At 38.0% G+C, this 24,987-nt stretch overlaps 1 protein-coding gene and 1 long non-coding RNA gene across 2 annotated transcripts in view; one reads left to right on the top strand and one right to left on the bottom strand.

Annotated features, from left to right (window-relative positions):
• Positions 1-1,163: 1,163 nt before the first annotated feature.
• SSPN (sarcospan) overlaps positions 1,164-24,987 on the bottom strand; it is a 42,114-nt gene continuing 18,290 nt past the window's right edge. The window contains exons 2-3 of the mRNA XM_019737581.3: positions 11,192-11,278; positions 1,164-5,249 (exon numbers count right to left, since the gene is read on the bottom strand). Of these exons, the coding sequence (XP_019593140.3) occupies positions 4,884-5,249; positions 11,192-11,278 (453 nt within the window). The 3' untranslated portion in view covers positions 1,164-4,883. The remainder of the gene's footprint in view (positions 5,250-11,191; positions 11,279-24,987) is intronic.
• On the top strand, positions 7,632-22,509 carry LOC141570125 (uncharacterized). The gene is made up of 3 exons (XR_012494028.2): positions 7,632-8,934; positions 19,121-19,222; positions 22,075-22,509. It is a non-coding gene; the product is annotated as an uncharacterized LOC141570125 (long non-coding RNA).

The following is a 24,987-nucleotide window of genomic DNA, read 5'->3' as shown; positions in this document are numbered from 1 at the left end:
GGTTGGTTTTTAAATAAATGTGAGCTTATATATTACAAGTGGACTGATCATTTACCAAAGCTCAATAAAAGTTAGGGTTAAACATGCTTCTATTACAGTAAATCAGAAGTGCTATGAAAATCAAGAGAGATGTCTCAGCTTCTACTTCTGCCTGGGAGAAGAACTGAGAGAAGATGGCCACATTCAAGAAACATCCAGGTGTGTAAACCAACAAATGGGGATCCAGCCAGCACACAGTTCCATAAAAGCCCAAGTTCTGTTTGCGGCCTATTTGACAATGTTTCTGGTTTATAAAAAGGAAGTCACAGAGGGGATACCACAGCAGAGCTACTTTTCAAATTGGATATGGGAACAGGAGCCTACATCAATGAGAAGTATCACACGCTATCTAAAACTCAGCTGAGGAAGGCAGAAACCAAATGTTTATTAAGCTCCCTCTACGAGCCAGTCACTTTTCTAAGTGCTCTTCATTTAAACTTCCCATGATGCTGTGAGGCAGTGATGTGTTTCTCAACTTTATAAATGAGGGAGCTACAGACTAACTGGTTGATCCAAAGTCACACAGAGAGAAAGTGGCAGATTTCCAACCCTAAGACCTACAGCCCTAATAAAAAGGATAGGAAACCCAGCTAAGAGCTTGTGTCCTATATTATTATTTATCCCTTTCCTTTTGCATTCTACAAGCTTTTCTAACTAAACAAAAAGAACCACTGCATTTTACAGTATAATCAATTATTTAAATTGTCTCAAAGTTGGTAAAAAGGAGTCCTTGCATTCGGATTTGAAATTGAATAAGCTGTCTGATTTTCTATCTAATTAAATGTAGAATGTGATCAAACATGTGACACTCAACATGTATCTTATTCCTTAGGCCAAGCTTTACTTGACATTAATGGATATAAATTAAGGTCAGCATTCTAAGTACCTTTCACAATATATTTTCCAGCTCAGGCTCCCTTTGTCTGGGAGCATTTACCACCATGATTTCTACATGAGTGCAATGTAACAAAACAGAGACAGTCACTGGAACAAAGGAGTAAAAATGAATATTAGTTCTCATCTATTCCAAAATCAGATTTTTGAAGTAAACATGAATCTGAGAAATTTTCGATACCAGTTCATGTGCAATGTCCCATCACTGTAAAGCACATCCACACATGGTGTTTTCAGAGATTATGAAAATTTTATTAACAAAGAAAATCTGCATGATACACATCCCCTTTAAAAACAACCACCTCAAACATATAGGAAACACTGTTTTCTATTCACTATTTCATCAATGCCAGAAGAATGAAACCGCCAACACCAAAGTACAGACCAATATTTTTGAAGGGGATAATCATTTGAGATAATAAAGTACTAGAAAAATCAGAAGAAATGAATCAAGGGATTCATTTCATAGGCTGAACCACTGATCTTTCATCCAAATGAATGTTTCCACTGTGAGTCAATATACTCGGCCATCAGCTCTTTTTAACACTATCTTGAATATACAGTGTACATCTAAAAACATGGTAGAGTTCTTTGAGTATAGTAAAAACTGAGAGCCAACATGATTGACAGAAATTTATGGCTACATAGCAATAGTTCAGAGACAATTCCTAGAAAATGTCAAGGTATGCTGCATGATAGAATATGATTGGTTTTCTAGGACAACTTTTAAGTTCATTTCTGATTATCTTTAAATAACTGCTCACCATTGTCCCTCAGAATCTCCTCTACCCTACTCTTTACTAAAACTCTAAAAACATATTCCAGATATAGTGCATGCAAGAGAGGGAGTACAATAATATTAAAAGATTCTGATGTTCTAGACATGAATAGAAAACATATATAATGGGTTCTCACTGTCCGAACCACACATTGATGTGTGCAGCTGGAAACCCTTAAAAGAGATCCTATAGACTTTAATCCAAAGAGGGGGGAAAAAGTGAGGCCTGTTACTTGACTACAGTTTCTCGGGCCTGGTGTAGCTATATTTTTAGGCATGGCTCCAAGGAGCTGCCTACACAAATTTGGATGGAGTGAGGGAGGCACAGATGGTGATCACGTGAAGGCACAGACAGATCGAGTGGGCCTGGTTACAAAGTCTGTACATTTAGGCTGCTGTATTCCTCCTATTTCAAGTACTGCCAAGTCCCGGCTGTTCCCTTGCTTTCCAAAGTCTTGATTCATTTAATTCTCCTGGAGGAGGTGGAAGTGGAGGAAGATTGCGCAAATCTTACCGTTTTATGGTTTAGAGGAGACAGTCACCATCTTGGCTCCTTGTCAGATTTTAAATGTAACATTTTGCTAAGAGTAAAACTGTATATCTGTTCCTTTTCTGTTGCCGCTATTGTAACTTCAATATTTGCAAAACACAAACTCAAAATACTTCAGATCCAGCCCAAAGCAGTTTGTTATTCAAGCAACACGGTTCTTACATATGTCAATACACAGTGAGTTTGCAGAACAGGACTCTTTTCTTTGTTTCTTTCTTTTTTTTCTCTTTTGTTCCTTCTTTCACTTACGATGTTTTTGTTCTTTGGGCATTTAAGAATGATTCAATTACACAATAGCAAAATCCCCATTATATGTATAGATATCTATCTATCATAGATAGATAGATCTATCCTGATTATTATTAAGCTTATCACCATGTCAGTTCTTACTGGTTGCATTATTTAGAAAAAGGAAGGACATCAGCTAAAGTTATTCTATTATTTAAAATACCCTGTGAATCACTTGTAAAGCACTGAGCACCTCAGTGATGTGTAGAATTCTAATTTTCTAATAGAAAAATCTTTAGTGTTTTCTGTAAAAAGTTGTTAAAGCTTTTCAGGATGTGTTTTCCAGTGGTGCCTGATTCATAGTAATTAGCATTAAAGCACTAGTTTCTCACTCTTTAAAGAATAGCCTACAACATTTCAGATTCTTAGTCATTTTTCTCTTTGCGCAGAAAATTGTCCAAATCAAAATAGACTAACTTATTGGGATTTTTTTTTTTTTTTTAACAGAGCACAAAGCACTTTCCAGGTCATCATCAGGATGTTTGGTGTTCGGCGATGTACTTTCTGTGTGAGATCAAACATCTGCTCCTGAGCCCTGTCCTCTAAGCCCTCCAGTGTGCCTTCCTGGCCTGAGCTATGTGTAAGAAGGCCATTTTTATAGCAAGTCGATACGTAAAAAGGTTTTAACATCTGTTAATCAGGTGTTTTATCTGGAGAACATAAAAGATATTTATAGTTCTCCAACTCACTGACTTAACGTTTTCCTTTTTATTTGGGTATCAATATTGTGTAGAAATAGCTACTATTATCACCGTCAATGGAACTATTCATTTATCTTCTAAGGCAAGCAAGAAAATGTTTTCTTCTTTTAGGGTAGAATTTCATGATGAGTAAAGTATATCAATAAACAATGTGGAGAGGCAAACTGAGCTCAATTATTGAATTTCTTGAATTTCTGCTTTCAACAGAGAATACTAAGAGAGAAATCTTCTTGATAACATTTATGCTGCATTAATTTGCATTCTGAGTTCCTTCCTTAAAACAATGATATTGTTTCAAATTTACTAATAACAGTAAGAAAAAAGTCTCCCACCATAAGGCACTTGTGCTTTTGTAAGTCACAATCACCTAAAAACAAATCTCCTCCCTAGTCAATGTGCAAATGGTCAAATAAAGACTTCAGAACATTAATTTCAGTCTCTCAGTTGACTGTGTATACAAATCAATATTAGGATTATCTACCAGATACAATTTCATGAACGGAACACATTGGCATTACCCAATCTTCCTCAAAAGTACTTAGCTGCCAAGAGAGATACTTCACAACATATCACAAATGTGCTATTTGTATAAACATTCCCATTACAAATGCTCTTGTTTCTGCTTAAATGAGTATATTTAACCTGAGCTATTAATAAAAATTTTCTTTCTCCCTTATAAAGCTTGGCTTTCATAAGAAAGAAACTTTAAGCCTCCTTTCTTGTGAGAATAATTTCTCCTAATACCAACTGTGCTACGTAAGTACAGCCAGGGCTCATTAAATAGACTTCTGAGCATAATTATAATTAACAATTAGCTAGAAATTGGTTTTAATGATTTGTTTTAGATGATAGAATAGAAGCATAATGTAATTATTTTTAAACTGTCTACATCATGAAGAATACAACCACCACCAATTTTCAATTATTGAGTAGCAGACAATCATCTGAAGCATTTAGTAAGTGATCTACTTACAGAGCCAAGCTGAGGAAGCTGAGGAGAGAAGAACCACCACCCCAGCACAGGTGCTAATAAATGATTTAGCCTTTTGCAAAGTCTCCTCCTTTTCTACTCTGCTCATTTAAGTTGTCTCATGCTTGATGACATCTCTACCAGGGAAAATAGTCAACCTGTTCATTCAGCTCTTCCCCCAACCCCCAACTTTCTCCAAGACGTACTGAGGATATCCTGGTGGGAGGTGGAAAGGCCTGGAAAAAAACTTTACAAAATCTAGCAAGTGGGCCTGAAATGTTAATTCACATCATCAAATTAACAGGAAAGACATTATAAAAGTAACGGGTAAAATGAATATTAGAAATAAACCCAGGATAGAGCCATGCTATCCTTTCCCTATTTGGTGTTCTTTCAATATCCAAAAGTCAATTTGGATCTTATTTTTTCCATAAGAATTTGTAAAAATACTATAGAAACCTGAAGAAATGCTCTTTCATTTCCTGAAAAATATAAAAATATTCATTTAGAACAGTGAATATTATATTATGAAAGTGTTTTTTTCTTTCCTCCTTCTCTCTCTGTCTCTCTGTCTCTCTGTCTCTCTCTCTCTCTCTCTCTCTCATGTTTCTTAACCTCAGCTTGTCGTTGTGCTGTTTTCTCACCCATATTTGAGCAAGAATGTTAGACCTTTTGCTGCTGGCCTTCGGAAGTTGTCAGGGAGCACATCCTGTCACCCACATAAAAGACCTGGTACCTGTGTTTCCACATCACAAAGCAGGCCAATGCACACACAAGGCCACAGACCAAGTTAAGAATCATCTGGGTGAGTAAGAACAGTTTGAAAGTGCCAGTGATGCTGGTACAGTCAGTCACATCCCGATACACAAAGGTCCTGCTGAGTGGCTCCAAGGGGGGGAGTTTGCACTGGCAGGAGTCGAGTGCGGTTCCACAGGTAAACTGGGTGAGTTGTGAATAGTGGTGGGTAGCGAACGCCGCAGCCAGCACACAGACCATCAAGCCAAGGGCACTCAGCAGAAAATATAACAGCTGCAAGAAAGCAGAAGAAAAACTTGCTGGTTATAAAGAACATTGAATGACTAGGGAGAAAGCTAATTAATAAAAACTGTTCTTTTTCTTCTGTCCCAGGAAATTCCCTGATGGAAGGGCTGTCTCTCCTCAAAAACGTAGTACCCAAGACATGGAAATGGCTCCATGTTTATTTGTCAGTGAGAAATCCTTAAGCCCTCATCATATTTTCATTTGCCATCCAGATGTTGCGTGCTTTGCATGAACTGAGCCAACCAAATTAGCTTAATTGTGGGATGTTTGTGTATGGATGTAGCAAGCAGCTTAGATGAATCCCAAACACAGGCTCCATCCCTGAAAGGCATGCTGTGATTGTTTTGACCTCAAGAACTTCTGATATAAAAATTAAATGAATGGAGAGTAAAGATTAATTTCTGCAATGGAAATACTATGTTGATCAAAATTGACAAGAATTGGTCAACTAGCAACACAGGTTAATAAAAAAGATGATGTTCAGTATAGTGGTTGCCAAACTGTGTCCAGGAATCCAAGATTCCCAGTAAGTGGTTGCTGGGAGAAAATAAAATAATTATGGCTCCAGAAGGTAAGTAATTTGATGTGAGCTTCATCACCTACAAATCTCATCCCAAATCCAATTATGACTATGTAGTTCCTCAGCATGAAAATAAACTCCAAATGGTCACTCAGCCACCAAGGTTCTGAACGCTATTGGCCTACATGTTAGCCTTGGGATGGAAAAGTCTGGCTAAAGTTCTAACTGTGCTGCTAAAGAAATGTGGAATCCCTGAAAAATTCAAACATTTAGCTTGCACCTGAAATATTTTGATCAAAAGTTGTGAGTGCTTATTGACATGACTACAATTTACGCCATTTTACAGGAGAAGAAATGTTCTTGTGATTGGACTCATCAACATGTTTCTCTTAATAGTCCCGCCTACTGAGGGTCTAAATAAGGAAAAGAGTCCCCAGCTTTTGGGACTATTATACTCAACACAGTTCTTAGTGAGAGATTTATATTACTATAGTCAAAAGTTACTCCTTACAAGAAGCAGTTCTGGTGAATGTGAAATCCTCAAGGTAAAATTAGCTCCAGTCATGTCTAGGTTCAGATTAAAGTAACTGTGAAAAGATTATACCCTCCCTCCACCTCCAACTATACATAATTCAAATAAAAACATATATATATATATATATATATATATATATATATATATACAAAAATCCTCCTCCAAATGAGTGATTTTCCACATGTTGACAATTTCAAGTGTTTATAAGTCTTAAAAATAAAATACTTAAAAATTTATTTTTTTCCTCTTTCTGTGTGTGTATGTGTTTGTGTGTGTGTGTGTGTGTGTGTGTGTGTGTGTGTGTGTGCTCTAGTTGCTGGTGCCCTAAGCATGCATCTGGTTTTCCTAGAAGCTAGGAACTATACGTCTGAGGCATAGAAAGACAGTGGAACTGGTTAATGCCATTTTGTCTTAAAATGGCTGGACAACCAAGGAGTGCATAGATTCTTTGGATATTTTCATCAAAGATATTTTAAACATACACACTATATTTCATTTTCAAAACATGTGAAGGATTATCAAATATAGCCCACATTTCTTCACCTGTGGGACAGTTTATTGAAACATCTTATATCACAGGGATATAACAAGAATAATTTATACTCAGCACATCTAGTCTTCCTTAGAGAAAGGGAACCAGATAAATACAAAGTTGCACCATTTCAAAATTTAAAAAGGAAATATTTAATTTGTGATATTAAATGTCATTGCCTTGGTTCTGTCCCCAAGATTTTCAGTGGCCATGTTTTCTGCAAAAAGTGGAGTGCTTAGGCTAAAAAGTATGGGTTTATTTTGTGGGGCCGTTGGGACAGAATATATGAAATATTCTAGGTTGTTCTGGAATATTCAGACTTGATGTTTGACTTCAAACTCTTCATACCAAGAGCCAAATTAAATCATGCTGCCTGTGTTGTGAGTGTGTACCCAACATAGCTGCCTTTCCACTGCAGCCAGCACACAACTGGGAATTACTTGCCCTGGAAACAAGAGTAAATCTATGACTTTACCAGCAGGGAAAGCCCAAATTAAAGAGCTAATCTCCCACCTGAGAGTCATCTGCTTAGTAGAATGGCCCCAACTGGAGTTTTCTCTACACAGTTTATTGCCATCAGCTGAGGGAACTGGAAGGGGGGAAGGTCTTATATTGTAATAACCCTCCTACCCTCAACACACACACATCCTTATGTAGCAAATTTCTATAGTATTCACTGGGGCAATATCTAGAAGTAATGACGATAATCCCTGGTTCTCAATCTGTAAACAATTAAAATAGTTGCAAAAAATATTATTCTCTCATAATCATCACAAAAATACATGTGCTGAAATGTGAATTTTTGTCTATTTTTGAAAGATGACCTTTGGCGCAGAGATCAAAAGATTTGCCCAAGACATGGAACAAGTGTACAGTGGTACCGGTACCCGGTGATGATTATGAGCATAGGCCAAGAAGCCAGTCGGCCTGAGGTCAAATCCTCGTTCTCCCCTCACAAGCTATGGGCCTTGAGCAAATTAATACCCCTACAGCAATACCCCTGTAAACTTGGAAGGATGATCATAACAGCCCCTACTTCAGAGGATTTCTATAAGGATCAAAAGAGTTGATATCTGTAAGGGCTTAGAACAGTGTCTGGTACATAGTAGGACTATGTAAGTATTTGTGAAATAAACAAATTAGTAGAGATGGAAAGAGCTGTCAGTTCTCAGAACTCTTAGGATATTAACTCTACTGGCTTTGTCCTATTCTCTGTCATGTGAGAGTAAAAATGCATACTTGGCTTGTGAAAGGATGTAAACATTTACACAAACACAGAGATTGTTCCATTTTAATTGAGCATCTTAAATGTGCTAGAAGCCAGCCAGAGCACAAACAAAGCCATGCCCCTTACCATTTTCAGTGGTGCATATCTCACACATGGTGATTCTGCTTCTCCCACTCCATGAAAGCATCGGGCCAAGTAAACAGGAGTGAACCACAAAATCAAATCTCCTATCCCTTTTAAGACATAAATATATACTTGATCCCCCAAGCCTGTAGGCTACATCTGCAGCACTGTAGCATTTTTCCTTCATGGCTTTAGCACATCTGACAGCAACAAGCTTCTGGGTTCGACTCTGCAATTTAAAATCGAGTGGCTTGTTTTACCTACCCAGCACGAATAAACTATCAATGAAAGTGTTTACGATGACCTTGGGAATACAAGCAAATATATCTTGATAAAAGCCCGGCTGGGGACGCATTTGTCTTGCCTGTATCTGCCCCTGTGTCTGGCGCTGGGCAACAGGCTGGCGGAGGAGCGGTGGCTCCGGGCGCTTATGTAACAGAGCGCCCGGAGCAGCTCCGCTCTCTCACTGCTTCTAATTGGTACCCTGCTGCAGCTTCAAAGTTCGTTGATTTCGGGAAGAAGGCGGTTCGGCTTCGATTTAATTACCTTCCCCTGTGGCAGGCTCATAAGTCCCCTCTGCAGTGTGCTGCGCAGGAAGAGGCAGCCGCAGCAGCAGCCCAGGGCCTTCCTGGATGTGGGTGCGAGACAATTGGGCCTTAAATGCCCTCATGGGGAATGTATCCTGAAGTACTTCTGCAAGCATATGAACCGAACACGTTTCTGAAAATTATCAAGGTGAGCCCCAGGAAGTAGGGAAAGGCGGGAGGTCCAATCTGCAGCCTAATGGCCTGCCAAATTCACGCGCAGAAGCCAGGGAGAAAGAAGGACCTTGCTCTGGTGGCTCTCTAGGGCCTTCCAAAGGGCCTCGGAAGACTGTGGTGGCTTGAGATGAAAAGACAATCCCCAGTGGTTACTGTCTTTAAGAAAAAGGAGGTATTTGTGAGTGTGTGTGTGTGTGTGTGTGTGTGTGCGTGTGCAGGTTACGAGATGCTGCCATCACCTCCTGATTGCTTTCCCTGGCTGTCTTGGTGTTCAACAGGAGGAAATAAATTCTCAGACAAAGCTTAGGCCAGGATAATACGAAGGTACTGAAATGTGGTTATGCTAGTGAGAAACACCACATGAAGATGCATTTCATTCCTTCCTCCCAAAATGGTGTGAAAAGCACAAGTAAAGTCTGCTGTAACCTGTTGTGCCTTTGGAAAACCTTGAGATTGACTGAAGCTTATTTTCTAACTGTAGATAATATAGCGGGCATCTTAGAGAGCTGGCAGGGAGCATCACTAAAGGTCACATGCAGGAGAAAAGTACCTCTGAATTTGTCAATGTCTGTCACAGGTGGGGGAAAAAAAAGGCAGCTAATGAGATGTTCCTAGTGGGGAATTCTCAACCTGGCTGACATTGGCAGTGACTTTTTTTTTTTTTTTCCGTTGCTCCTTATTTTACACACAGATGTTGAGATGGCTTTGGGGGCCTCTGTAAAGCTGATGCTTTTGCCTCTGCTGTTTCCTAGAATCATCTGGGGAGGAAATGAGGGCCTTTCACACACATTAAGGAATCTAGTTTAGAGCATTTTTTACTTGATGAGTGAAGTTCCAGTAATTTAACAGGCCATTTTTAACTAGGCTTTCTGGCTTTTAAAAGAAAATCATCACCAAGACTTGCTTTACAAAACAAACAAACAAACATGAACTGATGTCTGCTTTATCTGGCCTTCTTTTAGGGACCACCTTAGAAAAAGTGTAAGTTCCAAATGTAGGCATATCTACCAAGATTCTAACTCTATCATTCTTTTTAAAAAATAGCATCCATTAATTTTATAAATTGGAAATGTCTAACTGAAGAACATTTCAAATTTAGAGAAAAACTACACAATGCAGCTATAATTGCACTACTCACAGATAACTATTTTTTTCTAACCACATAGAGCTATTATTTTTCTATAGGATCATGCCATACATTTTGTGTAGCTAGCTTGTTTTGCTATTTAATATAATGTAAACACTTTTTATCCTAATAATGATTATTCTTTTATGACATATATATATATGTCTCAGCATATTGATTTTTATGTCAACAACTTCAATTATACTAGAATATACTAACATCTGATTTTCTGTCATCTTCCAAATTTCCAAATAATATGGTTAACTTACTCTTGCCTTCTACTTTCTTGTTTTAGTGAACAAAGGAGTATCTAGTTTTTTATGTGTTTTCTTGTAGAAGTAAATGATGTGAGTGGACAAAAAAAAAAAAAAAAAAAAAATTACAGAAAGCTTTTTGTTCTCTGCTATAGCAGTTGAAAGAAAATATAGGAATTTGATTTCTACTAACTCTGATTGCTAACTTGGGTGTTTATGTCCCTAAACTCTGAAAGGGTATGTCTATGTTTCCATTTAAAGTAGATTCTATGTGCAGTGAAAATGCTGTGTACTTGAGCCAGCTCCATCTGGATGCACTGTCTTTAACAGAGAAAAACTACATGCACATGAAATACACACACACTTGCTAACCCATGCACATCCCAACTCTCCTCCCCCTTTGCCCTCAGACCGTTGGCACAGATCAGTTGGATGGACCCAATGTACTTTTTCTGTCTCAGTGATTCCACCTACAAGAGGAAATACACTTAGACTGTTTCATTATTAAAATATTCTAAATAACCCCCAAGATATGGAAGTGGGCACTGATATAGGCATCATTTCTCTGGCAAAGTGTTCTGTTGAACTGATGAATTTTCAACATTTCTTTTAAGGGCATTCAAGGACAGACTTCATATGTTCCATGCCAACCCAGTGCATGGAAATTAAGACTTTAAAAAATTAGCATTACATTTGGCGTCTGGATGAATTCCCTCCTAAAACAATTTTTGGCCTCCCTAAAATTTTCTAGAAAAATCAGATATTGCAACCTCTTAGAAAAGCACTCCCTTATTTTGTACTTGTGTTTCTTTCTATGTGACGATAAAAGTGAAAGAAAAATGACAACTTACTTTCATGGCAAACTGGATACATGTCCGTTCATCAACTTGATATGAGACACAAAGCATAAACAAACCAAGATAGGCCACTAAGCAGACCTGCAATGGAGAACAGGGATGAAAGGATGTTATCGGGGCAAGTTGTGAATTCTAATGACATCAATCTCAGTGTCTCCTACCAGTAACATCCTTGTTATCAAGGTGTTCATTTCATTTACTTATCTTTATGTGCTATATTTTCTCGGCTGTGGAACAGAGTTTAAAAAAATAGTAAAATCAAATTATTTCATTCTAGCCAGTATTTATTAAGTCCTTTTGATGTGCCAGGTGCCACACAAGGCAGAGTATACAACAATGAATAAAAGTTCCTCAGTCTCAATAAGTGTATAGTCCAGTCCAGGCCAAGATAAGTACACACATTATTCTGAAGCAGGGCATTATATGTCAAACGCTATTCAGAGAAGTACAAAAAGAGGGGAAAATTAACAATTGAGCTGGGCAATTAAAAAGGCTTCACTAAAGAGGTGGATTTGAAATGGTCCTTGAAAGGGATGATAATGATAATCACGATCACTAACATTTACTGAATACAAGTACTTACTTGTGCTGGGGTACTTTTAAGGGATTTGTGTGGATTTCTTCATGTAATAATCACAAAATCTTATGAAGTCGGTGCTATTATGATCCTCATATCATAATCGAGGAAGAAAGCAAAGCTAGTAAATAATGGAACCAGCACTCAGACCAGGTCTCTTGAGTGAAACAGCATGAGCAACAGCACAGAGGCAGGACTGCACAAATTGTGTGGAAAGAACAGCAAACATGTACCCAGAGCTGAAATAACAGAAGATAGAGCTACCTAGAAAGAAAAAAAAAAAAGAGCCAAAACATAGAGCTACCAGGAAAGGTAGGTTGGAAATTTGGCGTTGTAGGATTGATTTAGTAAGTAGTGGGGCTCCCTTGAAAATATTTGAGCAGGGATGACATGATTCACGACATTTTTCAGGAAAATGAGTGGTGGTGTTGGGTGGGTTGGCAGTGAGAATATCAGGATGTTATTTTACTAATCTAGGAAAGATTAATATATCAGGTGTGCCAGAGCTCAGACGGTGGCAAGTGAAGTCAGAGAAAGCGACAGGGAGGAAAAGTGTAGCAAAAGCAGAATCTGTAAGTTTTGGCTATACCATGACTGAAGGGAGGACACTGGAGAGGGAGAAATAGAAAGTGATTTCCGGGTTCTTGTGTGTCAATGATGCAAAGAGAAGGGATGCGTGTGGCTGAAAGAAGGCTCACAAGAGGAATGGCAACTTTGAGAGAAGATACTCGATTGGTGCCTCACAACAGATGTTCTTTTTAGTGCACTGGAGTTTTTTAAACAAGTTCAATCAAAACATATCTATTCACACTCAATTTTGGAAACCTTAAAATGTTGCTAAGTTCTACTTTAAGATAGAAAATATAAGCAACAGTATTGCATTTTCTAATAAGCATAATTTTCCTAGAGACGGATGTTGGAATGGTAACTGAGTGAGAATCATTTAACAAGTCATTAAATGACTTGTATGATAATATTCATAATTCCTACACCTAGGGCCAGCTTCAAACCGCAGACCATCCCTGCTAGGGTAGTAGAGCTGTTTACTTACCAAACCAACATAGCATTTTAAGGTAACACCTCTATCCTATTCACTCCTTGATTACAAAATCAATAAGTTGCTTGTACCCTCCTGGGTTCCCAAGTTGAAAGTTATTCAGGTTTCACTGAAACCTGAACAACTGCAGCCAAAAACCAAGCCGTCTGTAGTATGGGCTGTTTGCAGGGTTTTCCATCATTAGGACTAGCTGCATGGTGTAACAGCAGTAGATAATATTCCCAGTGGAGAGACGCAGCCTTAAAGTGTATGAGCATGGCATGGACTGGACAGGTCTGGGTAGAAAACAAGGCAGACAGGACCCAGGGAGGCAGCTTCTCAGCAGAAGATGCGCAAATTTGGAAGTGGTCATACTGATGTTTTTTTGTGATGTCCACATTGTGGCTGACATTTCCAGGTCAAGGATGACGTTTTTTTCTCAAAAGTCATTTTTAAAAAAATATCCAATTGATGTGTAAGTTTAATAAGGCCTGTAGGGGCTTACTATATATTATCCCATTAAGAATTTACAGGGGCAGCCGGTTAGCTCAGTTGGTTAGAGCATGGTGCTGGTAGAACCAAAATTGCCAGTTCAATCCCCACCTGGGCCACTGTGAGCTGTGCCCTCCTTAAAAAAAAAGAAGAAGAGGAAGAAGAGGAAGAAGAGGAAGAAGAGGAAGAAGAGGAAGAAGAAGAAGAAGAAGAAGAAGAAGAAGAAGAAGAAGAAGAAGAAGAAGAAGAAGAAGAAGAAGAAGAAGAAGAAGAAGAAGAAGAAGAAGAAGAAGAAGAAGAAGAAGAATTTACAGAACTGAAGCAATGGAAAAAATAGCTCCTTTTTTTGGTTATTGGCAACAAACCAGGTGGAGGCTTCTGAAACCTGCTTCTATGGGGATTGTTAAATCCCTAAGTGTGTGCCTGTGCCCCCTTGTTATGTCTGTCTGCAGGTGCATAGGGTCAGACTCTCTCCCACGTAATTGTCTTTGTCCTTCGAGGCTGCTGTGCTGAAGTTGGCATTAGCTAAGACTTTCTCCTTTGTCTTTACGAGAGACACACTCCAATGACCAAGCCAGCATCTTAGAAATCTGACTCTGTGCTTTGCTTGAACAAATTTTCCCACTTCAGTCGTGTCTGCTTCTGTGTAGCCTTGACTTAGGCTGGTTTCCCGCAAGAAGTTACACAGGAGCATATGGTAAATCCTCTACCTCATTGTAGAGGATTTCACCTAGTCGATCAACTGAACTTTCCTGAAGATATTCAATAGCCAGACCCTGTACATAGCTCTGGAAATTGAGAGGTGGAAAGAGAGTCGCAGCCTTCGAGGAGTTCTCAGTCCAGTGGAGAAAGAGAGGAGAATGAAGTTACAATACTGTATAAGTACTAGGACCAGATCTGCTGTAATACATAGAAAGGGCAATTAACCCAAGGGAGATTTAGGAACACTTCTTGGAGGAAGATGGGTTTTGAAGGCTAAGAAGAAATTAGCTAAGAGAAGGATGTGAGGAAGAGTAAGGAGAGTACTAATAGGTACAAAAGCATGGAGAAATGCAGAGCTAACAATTGAGGACACCTACAGCTCCGGCGCAGAGAGTGAAAGAAAAGGCAAAATATGTGCTTGCAGAGATGGACAGGAAGTAAGTCAGGAAGGACTTTTATTTCATTTGCAGCAAGGGGAGGCTATGATCAACGTTGCCTTTTAGAATGGTCCTTCTGGCTGTGAACAATGGATTGGGAAGGGAAGACTAGCTAAGAGGCTGCTCTATGGAGAAACGGTGAGTGCCTGAGCTCAGGGAGCAATAGGGTTGGAGCTTGGGTGTGCTTGAGTGACAAGGAGGCAGGATACCTAGGCTCTAAGGACTGACTAGATATGAGGACTGAAGAAGAGGGAGGGATCAGGAAAGTGCTAGTTGCCTGACTTGAGCTGCCAAGTGGATGGTGTTGACATTTAATAAGACAGGAGATACACGAGGAGGAGCAGAAAGGGAGTGGAAAATGATGGTGCTCACATAGACTCAAAGCTCAGCCACATGGGCCCAGAGCTCAGGAAAGAGGACGGGGCTGAGATAAGCGTGTCTTAGTCATCGGCATATGTGGAGCAATTAAAATCATCAGAAAACTGTGCCATCCAGAGTCGAATGAAAACAGAAAAGGGCCAAGGAAGTTATCCAGTTATGAAGACTCTTTGATTTTTTTTTTTTTTTTAACAGAAAGCATCTCAAATATACTTCTTATAATTTTGGTTGTACATCATGACACGTCTAAATATTATGAAACTGATCATCCTTTTGGTTTTTGTTAAAGTTTCACTTCTAGGTCTTTGCATAGGGTATTTGCTATAAAACCTGAATTAATTCAACATATTGTCATTTCTTGGCCTTCTGGTAGGGCTCAATTGGCTCTGGGAGCGGGGCAAGAGGCGGTATTTCATTTTCTTACCTACAGCTCTGCATGATAGAACAATACTTCTTTATTAGAGGGTTTATTGGGGGTTGAGTATAAGCACCTTCTAGAAAAGTAATATTTATTGAATACTTAAAACTGAAGGCTTTATGGCCATGGGGAGGAAACCAGATTTCTCATGCCAGACTAAGGGTCTTGTTTCCTGAGCTGGCAGGACATGGATGGCCAGAAAGACAGGGTGTTCTGACTTCCCAGGCAGGGAAAGGGGAGCTCATGTGAATGAGCAGTGAGACCCGCCAGGCCTATCTGGAACAACATTCCTGGATTCTGGGCCAGAGCTTCCATTAGATATGGTGAGGTAAGGCACGTGGAACAGAAAAAAAGGCAGTTACGTAATGTTTTCAAGAAGGCACTCTTTGAACCAGACCTGGGGCAGACAGGTGGTGTCACTGAGCTCAAAGCCAAATATGAACTGGGTGGCACTGGGGAAACCAGTGCTAAAAGGGCCTCTCACCTTTAAGAGCTTGCTAAGATTTAGTTCACGTAGATAATTATGTTGATAAGAAAAGCTTGAAATGATTTTTAATGGAAAAGAGAATATGACAACCACCATCATTTTTAACCTATTTTTGGATGCATGTTTCTACAATTTGTTTGGTGTAAAGAGAAAACCGAAGTCCCAAATTCCACATTCTGTCTTTTCTTTTTCTGCTCAGAATAAAGACTGAATTCTCTCCTGTGAGTTAGAAAGTTAAACAGAGTTGAAATGTTCTCTGAATGTTAAATCCATTTCTAGATGTCTGAGTCCTGAGTCTTGTCACAGATTGTCTTTGTTTTTTGTTATTTGGCCTATTATACCTACAGTGGTGTCTTTTGAGGGTTGACATTATGAATAAAAGGTGAATTCTCGACCAATGTCTGGGAGATTTACCTACATACTATTTTTTCTTTTTTCATTTTGGCATAGCTAGAAGGTATCACCCTTAAACATTTTGTGAGAATGTGAATTATTGGTATTTACTTCTCTCTGTGTCACATGTATTTATATTCTGGTCTTGTGACATTCACACAACCTCCAATTTATTTGTTTTCTCCTTTTTGTTGTCAACAGAGCTGCTTGACAGGGCTCTCTGGGGAATACAACCTTCCCCTGTCAAATGCCTTTCAAGGTTTCTCTACTCCTTATATCCCCACCCTGTCCTTTGTGTACCTGAAATGTGACTATTTCTCTGTGTTAATCAACTTTCACCTTTGTATTTAAAGTGCTTTAATTCAGTCAATATACTAAGAAAATTAACTCTCTTTTCATGCCTGCATAACCCATTGGTCAAGAAGAGATACAGCAGAGCTGTAAGTGTTTCTCTGAATATTTCTTAAGAGAATTTCTATGGATTTTCATCTATTTAATAGAATTTAAGCTAAACTATTATAGTCATTTTCAACAAATGATAAATATATTGCAGTCTGTCAATTAAATATAATCTTGGGAGAACTGCTGATTAACACACAGTATGCTCGAGATTTAAACAATATACCAAAGAACATTTCATGAGAATCTACTAAAGGATGTTTATTGGATCAAGATTTCAAATGGATGGGAGAGAACATTTTAGCATAACTTACGCATTTCACCTGGATTCTCATTGCCACTGCCTTATGACAAGACAAAATCTAAACTAGTGGTTCAGAATCATTTGAAGGGCTTGGTAAAAACTGATCCCATCCCCAGAATCTCAGATCGAATAGGTCTGGGGTGGGGATCTAGAATTTCTAACAAATTCCTGGGTAATGCTGATGCTGCTGGTCCTGAGGCCGTGCTTTGAGAACCATTAGTCTGAACTAAAACACTGTCTTCTAAATGCTGATGCCTAGTATGGGGTTTATCGGAATGGTGAGGGGTCTAGAGTGATACATCGACTAGTGGAGTTTCCTGTGGAAGAGTTGTTGATTATAAGTAATAATGACATGTAACAATAATAGTTTCCCCATAAAGAAATTTAGTCTATGCTATTGTAGGAGTCCTTAAAATTGGGGGTACCCTTTGTCTTCATTGCTACTTAAATATGACTTCATTCCAGAGCCTATAGCCTCCATGTGTCTGGTTGATGGTTCAGAAAGCATCTTTAAATCATCAATAAGTGTGATGAGGCAGTCTGCTACTGCTGACAGGCATTGCTCACTCCTGCTCCAAACCAAAGCAAGGCAATCACCTCCAAAACTAGACCACCTCCACCTGTACAGTGGCATGCTAGGAACTGTCTAACAACCAGCTGAAGGGGCAGGGGCTGATATCTGTACCAAGGCTGATGTCAAGCTACCAACGTGAAGTCACTGAGCACAGAGTTGGGAAGAGATGTGCACACTCAGCTTTTACAAAGAGATACCTAGCACACCCCTGCACCTCTACCACATTTTCTGCCTCCTCAGAGTCCCTTTTCTTACAGAAGCATCTGGTTACTAACTGGGATTAGTCTGTAACTACAGTAGCCTCCCCTCTTATCCACATGGGGATACCTGCCGTGACCCTCAGTGAATGCCTAAAACTGCAGCAACTACCGAACCCTATAAATACTATGTTTTTTCCTAGACACACATACCTAGGATGAAGTTAAATTTGTAAATTAGACACAGTAAGAGATTAACAACAAAAACTAATAACACAGTAGAACAATTATAACAATATACCATAATAAAAGTTATGTGGATGTGGTATCTCTCTCTCTCTCTCAGTGAACAAGTACAAATTTGTTTTACCTTCTTCATGGACAGAAGATTTGTCCTTACTGTAGATCTTAGCAACTTCAGCATATGTTCTTTTCTTTCCTTATTAAGCTAACAACTTTTACCTTTCCACTTTAAAGGAAGCACTTTATAGCCTTTCTTTGGCATATCCAAATTGCTAGAATCACTCTTGTGGTTTGGGGCCATTGTTAAGTAAAATAAGGGTTGCTTGAACAGAAGCAATGTGATACTGCAACAGTAGATCTTATAACCGACACAGCTCCTAAGTGACTAACAGGTGGGTCGCATATACAGTATGGACACAGGGGACAAAGAGATGATTCACGTCCCAGGCGGAACAGAGCAGGACCTCATGAGAGTTCATCATCTACTCAGAATGGTGCCCAATTTAAAACTTATAAATTGTTTATTTCTAGAATTTAATATTTTCAGACTGCTGTTGTCCACAGGTAACTGAAACCACAGAAAGTGAAACTGCAGATCAGGGGGCCAACTGTATATGCCAGGCATTAAACTATGCATTCTATGTAAATTCTCCCACTTGGTTTTCGTATAAATCTAATGGGGGGGTGGGGGTGTAATTGCTATTATTAGCCCAATTTTATAGATGAGGTAACTAAGGTTCAGAAAGGTTTCATGCTCAAGGCCACATAGCAAATACAGAACTGACAGCTGTACCTGTCAGAGTACAGGGACAGGCTCTTAACCATTGCATGGACTGGCTGCCTCCCTGGTGGAATTTTGACAGCACTATGAGTGAAGAGAGAACTGCAGAGATTTGGAGAACATTCCATCCTCTGCTCCCTTCTGTGCTGAATAGCTTGAAGCATCACTCCTGAGACAGTGTGTGAAAAACATAGTCTTTGAGATCCAAACAACTGTCCAAGTTGCGGGAAGGTGATACAGTATTTGAGACTCAGTCTCATCATGTATAAAATGGAAAAAATAATTCTTAGCTTATAATGTGTTTTAAGGATCAAAAATAATGTGTTTGGCATTATAATTGGTATTATTTTTTCCATCTCATATGACCTCAAACTGTGCAGTATAACTTACTCTGAAATTTGAGCTGAAATGAATATATGTAAATGTAGCCTTCTATTACATCTTAGAAATAATATCATTCTGTTCATTTAACAAATATTCATTGTGCCCCTACACAATGTGCCAGGTACTCTTTGAGGCTCTGGAGATACTACAGTGAACAGAAGAGACAAAAATCGCTGCCTGGATGGGGTCAATGCTTTGAAGATGAGAGGCAGATTATAAACAAGTAAGTAGATATTCGTCAGTAGTTGAGAAGAGCTATGGAGAACGTAGCATTTATCATCATAGCTGCTTTTTCCCACAAACATGACATGTAATAATTAGCAAAATGCAAACAATAAGTCTTTAAAGTGATATGCCCCCCCCCCCAAAGAAAATGAATTGGTGATGCACAGCAACCACTTAAAAAAAGATGATGGACTCACAGTTGTTTTTCATGAGAGCTTTGCTGGTTCTGTTGTTTCAACAACACATATCCACTGAAAGTTATCTAAGATCTCACAGCCTCCCTAAAAGATAACATATACCTGCCTCGAAGAAGGGGCAATGGCGGGTAACTATATAAAATTTTACAGCAAATTGGGCCGCATACCTGAAGACAGAGACCAAGGCAGTGTTTCTTAGCTGTGGATTTGACAGACCTGAGTTCGAAATCCACCTTCACCACTTTTAGCTTTTGACCTTGGACAAGTTAACCTCTTTGAGCCTCAGTATTATCATCAGTGGGATGATAACAACAATGCCTACTTCATAAATTGCTGTGAAGACTGTATAAGACGGCACATGTAAAGGATTTAGGATAAGACCCAGCACATATGAAGCAGTCAGTACATATTTGTCAAATAAATAAATGAATCCTTTCATTTAGTGATTTGGGTTACTTTTGCTTTCATAACAAGGACCCACTTTTCAAAAAACTTTCCAATAATGTTGACATAAATAGTTTGCAGACACTTAAGGGTTATAAAACTTCTTTATTTGCTTCTTTTTCTTTCTGCTACCAACCTATTTATTATCTACTACTCAGGAAATACCAATCTTGGTAGCCACGCCAATCTGTTTATGTTTCTCTGATTACACTATCATGGTTTTACAAAGACAAGCATTTCATTTCTGAACAAAAAAAAAAAAAATGGTGTTCAGCTAAAAATATTTTCTGTCCACAACAGATACAAAATTAGTATTACTTAAAAAAAGTTATTTCAGCCAAAATTAGTGCACAGATATTAACTGGAAATTCCAAAAGTGATAGGCATGTAAATATAGAGATTCAAAATCAACCAAAGAGTTTATGGTAGAATTGACCATCAAGCTGAGGGGGAAAACTGGAACTGTCTATCTCTAAATACTACAAATATTAATGTACAGGCATTAAAATCCAGAACAATCATTATAATTTTGAAAAACAATTTTTTTCTTAGTTTTTATTAAATCAAGCTCAAAGTAGTAGCTTCTTTTTCACTACAAGCAAAACTATGGCTAGCAACTTTTTATAGCTGGCCATTTCTGTAAAGGAGCGTTTTACTTAGCCTATCATATATCAGGAAGATATTCAATTTACCTTAGGAATCTACAACACGAGAACTTCACTGTTTTACTCTTTTTGTTTTTTCATTATAGTAAAAATTGCTAGTCGAGAGCTTTAGTACAGAAATACTCTCTTCATCCAAGGACTAAGTTCCACTAGGAAGGGTTTGGTTTATAACACACATCCTTATATGTTTATTTCCACATTTTTCTATGGGGGTTAAAGAGAACAATTTGTAATATTTATTTTGCAAAGATGACCTAAGAGATTATTTTTTAAAAAAACTGGTAGAGATCCAGGTGAAACTTTCTCAGGGAAAATGTAATTCTAGATGACCAATTCTGTTCCAGAAAATTATTTCTTTTCAGGTTCTAAACGGAGAAGACACTTGCTCAACCACCTAAGTTTAGCCCATCTATAATATTCAGTCAATCTTTTTTTCCCCTTTTATTATTGTAATTGTCCTTTTGCCTAAGGAGTTGATACCTGACAGGTCTATGTCTGAATTACTGTAAGTATATGGAACTTTTCATATATGAGTATTCAAAGACATTCAAAATGAACCAAAGTAAATGACTTATGTGCTTATTAATTAAACTCAAAAACAAAAGCAGGCTTATTGTCATGGAGAAGTTTTCCAAATCTAGATCTTTCTGGAAAATAAATTGTAAAAATAAAATTTCTAAGAATTTATGAGGCAATTCTTAAGGAAATTATTGTTCATGTAATTGCCAGCAATGAGAGTAGATTCACCAGCTCTGTTGTGATAAAAGCTCTCTTTGGTTGGGAAAGAAGTATGGGGTTGGTAAAGAATTAAGGAGCACTTAACATACCAGGCTGAAATCTTTTGTATGGTAAGGTACATCCTTTCTAATTCAAAGTGGTGGATTTTATCATGATTTGAAACTATCTCATAACCAGAAACAGTCTTCCCTTAGTATTCGTAAGGAACTGGTTCTATGACCCCAAAAGATACCCTAATCTACAGATGTTCAAGTTCTTTATATAAAATGGTATAGTATCTGTATATAACCTACATGTATCCTCCAATAGAATTTAAAGCATCTCTAGATTACTTATAATACTTAATACACTGTAAATGCTATGTAAATAGTTATTATACTATATTGTTTAGGGAATAATGACAAAAAATCTGTAGATGTTCAGTACAGATGCAACCATTGTAGGCCTAACTACATAGTACACATCAGGAATGACGTAACATTTTTCAAATATTTTTGATCTGCAGTTAGTTTAATCTGCACATACAGAACCACAGATATGTAATATATATATATATATATATATATATATATATATATATATATATATATATATATATATATATATACACATATATATAATGTTATATGTATATTTAATTTTTTAACAGTGTTGCACTGTAATTTGCATTGCTGTATAGTTTGGATAGATCTGTTGTACAAGCACAGAAAGAGTAGGAAGGAAATGTGCTTGTTAAGTAACTGCTATTTCTCAGCACACATTGTGCTTTGCAGATGTTCACTTGTATCTTGTATGTTGTTTTATAGGATATTAGAAAATAATCCTGATGGAATTGATAAAAGGAGTTAGAACTTGTGACCAGCAGCTATATGCGGGTGTGTGAATCTTCCGAATCCTATAGGTATGGTATGTTTTCCTTGATTTTCTTGCCAAAGTAACACTGGAAAACCAGAGAGATCTGCAAGAGATGTGCCAACACAAAGTTGCTACCAATTCATAAGTTCCAAAGCCTTGCTTGAAAATGATTGCAAATAGCTCATCATTTTGAATCAATGAATCTCACAAATGAGTGTTTCACCAGCTCAGAAAACTGAGAGGAAAATCTGACATAAGAGTATGACTTATAACGGAGATATTCAAGTAGGATCCCTTTGGTTTGGGTCTTATTTTAATACTATAACACGGATTTGTATATTCACATTAAGATTCATATTTTATAGGAACTGCTGGGTAGTTTTGCAATTATATCCTCAAAAGACTGAATAAACACAAACAACAGAATTATGAATCAATAAAGTTGATTGTGGATGAAAACTGAGCTTAAGTCATAGGACACAAGTTGTGCCTTTGACCTAAAATGTCCTTTCACTTCTTTATCCTCTTGGTATAGTACTCCTTCAACCATTTTGAATCCAATAACATTCATTCTGTAAACCCTGCTCAAAAAATCTCCTCTACCCAGAAAGGCTACCCTTTATGCATTACCCACTTTGTATACATTACCTCCTTTACTCCCTAAAACAATGCAATAAGAATATTACTCCAATCTAGAGGAAATAGTGACTCAGAGAGGTGAAGAAACTTGCAAATTGATCCAAAGAATATTTTTTAAAGTAGCAAGGTTTTATTTCTACATAATATTAAGGACTAAATGATATGAAACTCTCCTTTCTATAAAACACTTTAAAATGCTCTGAACTTCTACAGGTGAAGAGATGGAGCTGAGATCATGGCATAAAGGCAAGCCCTTTAAATGGCTACACACTTACACTAGAAAATTATTAACCACATAGCACTGAACGTCATCAAGACAATTGTTCTGTCTCAGCTTATGGGGAGTGGAGGAGATTCTGAGGGTTTTCTACTACTTGCATGGTCCTGGAACCTTTAAGATGAGGAAGTAGAAAGTATCATGAAAGCAATCCTTGGGGGTAAAAAACCCTGGTTTTTACAACAGATACATTGTAGGGGACAGAGAGGGATGGAGGGGAGAGAAAGAACAGAAAGGAGAGAGAAGGTAAATCTTATTTTTTTAATTAAAGTTTATTGGGGTGACAATTGTTAGTAAAGTTACATAGATTTCAGGTATACAATTCTGTATTACATCATCTATAAATCACATTGTGTGTTCACCACCCAAATTTTTATTTTTTATTTTATTATTTTTTTCAGTTACAGTTGACATTCAATATTATTTTGTATTAGTAAGAAAGGGTAAATCTTTGAGTAAAGAAACATAAAAAATATATGAACCAACTGCAGTTTATAGATCTTATTGAGATCCTGATTTTGACAAACTATGAAGGAATATTCATGAGTTAATGGGTATTTGAACACAGATTTGGTCCTACTAAGAAACTGTTAACTTGTTAGGTGTGATTGGTACTTTGATTACTTTTTAGGCATCATCTTTTGACCTACATAGTGAAATATTTATGGATGAAATGATATAATACTTGGGATTTACTTCAAAATAATCCAGAGTGTAGTGTGTGTGTGTATGGAGGGAATATACGAGCATACAAATAAAGCAAGATTGATCATGAGTTAATAATTCTTGGAGCTGGGTGATGATAAAATGTTGTTCATTATACTATTTTATTGACGACTTTTGTGTGTGCTTGAAATTTTCCATAATAAATAGGTTAAGGAAAAAAAAAACACAAAAAACTTGTTCTTGGCTCATGATTCCACTGGGACACCTGGCAAGACAAACCATCTGGAAGGTTTACACCCTCCAATAGGCACACCAAATTATCACATATAAAGCCTCTTGGAAAATGAATTCAGAAACCCGTTATAGAAAACATTGGAAGAATCAATTCATTAGTGAAGGCCAGCACTCACAAGCATATAAGTGTGTGCTCTCTCTCTCTCTCTCTCTCTCTCTCTCTCTCTCTCTCTCTCTCTCTCCCCCTCCCTCCCTCCCTCCCTCCCTCCCCCACCCACTCTCTCTCCCTTTCTCCCTCCCTTCCATCCTTCCTCCCTCTTCTCCCCCCTCAGAATTAAAGCCACATGAATTTTAAATAGAGCCTATAAAAAATACATTCAAAATAATTAATGACATAAAGGAAGGAAATTAAAATTAAATAAAGAATAGGGCACTTAAAAAAAATACCAGGGACATATTTTTAAAAATCAAAAACAACAAAATAGAAGTTCTAAAATTGAAAAATAAAATCATTGGAATTAAAAGCTCAATGGACAAATAACAGGCAGATTAAACTCAACTGAAAAGGGGAACAGTGAACTAAAAGACAGATATGAGGAAATAACCCAAAATACAGCACAGAGAATTGGAGAGATGAAGCACAAAAGAGAGGTTAAGAAACAGGAAAGATATACTAAATAGGAGGTCCAATCAAGTTGGTGGAGTAGGCAAATGCTGTGACCACAACGGAACTACAACCAAACTACAGAACAACCATCATTGAGAATCACCTGAAGTCTAGCTGACAGAAGTCCTATAACTAAGGGTATACAGAAGAAGTCATGTCAAGTCTGGCAGGAGGGGCTGAGATGCAGAACAGGCCAGTGCCATACTTATGTGTAGCTCTTAAAAATCAGGAGGGCTATCTTGGCTGTGGAGGTCCTGCCTAAGGAGTGAGGGGTCTCAGCCAAGGGTTCCAGTGATGGGGAGAGAAGTCCACATAACTTCTGGCTGTGAAAATCAGCAGAGATTGTGGCTGAGTGAGACAGAGGATGGCTGGAGTCCCAGG

This window comes from Rhinolophus sinicus, chromosome 1 (genome assembly GCF_057876585.1).
Source record: "Rhinolophus sinicus isolate RSI-liver-muscle chromosome 1, RSI-T2T, whole genome shotgun sequence".
NCBI lineage: Eukaryota > Metazoa > Chordata > Mammalia > Chiroptera > Rhinolophidae > Rhinolophus > Rhinolophus sinicus.
This window is presented reverse-complemented; position numbering and strand designations above follow the sequence as displayed.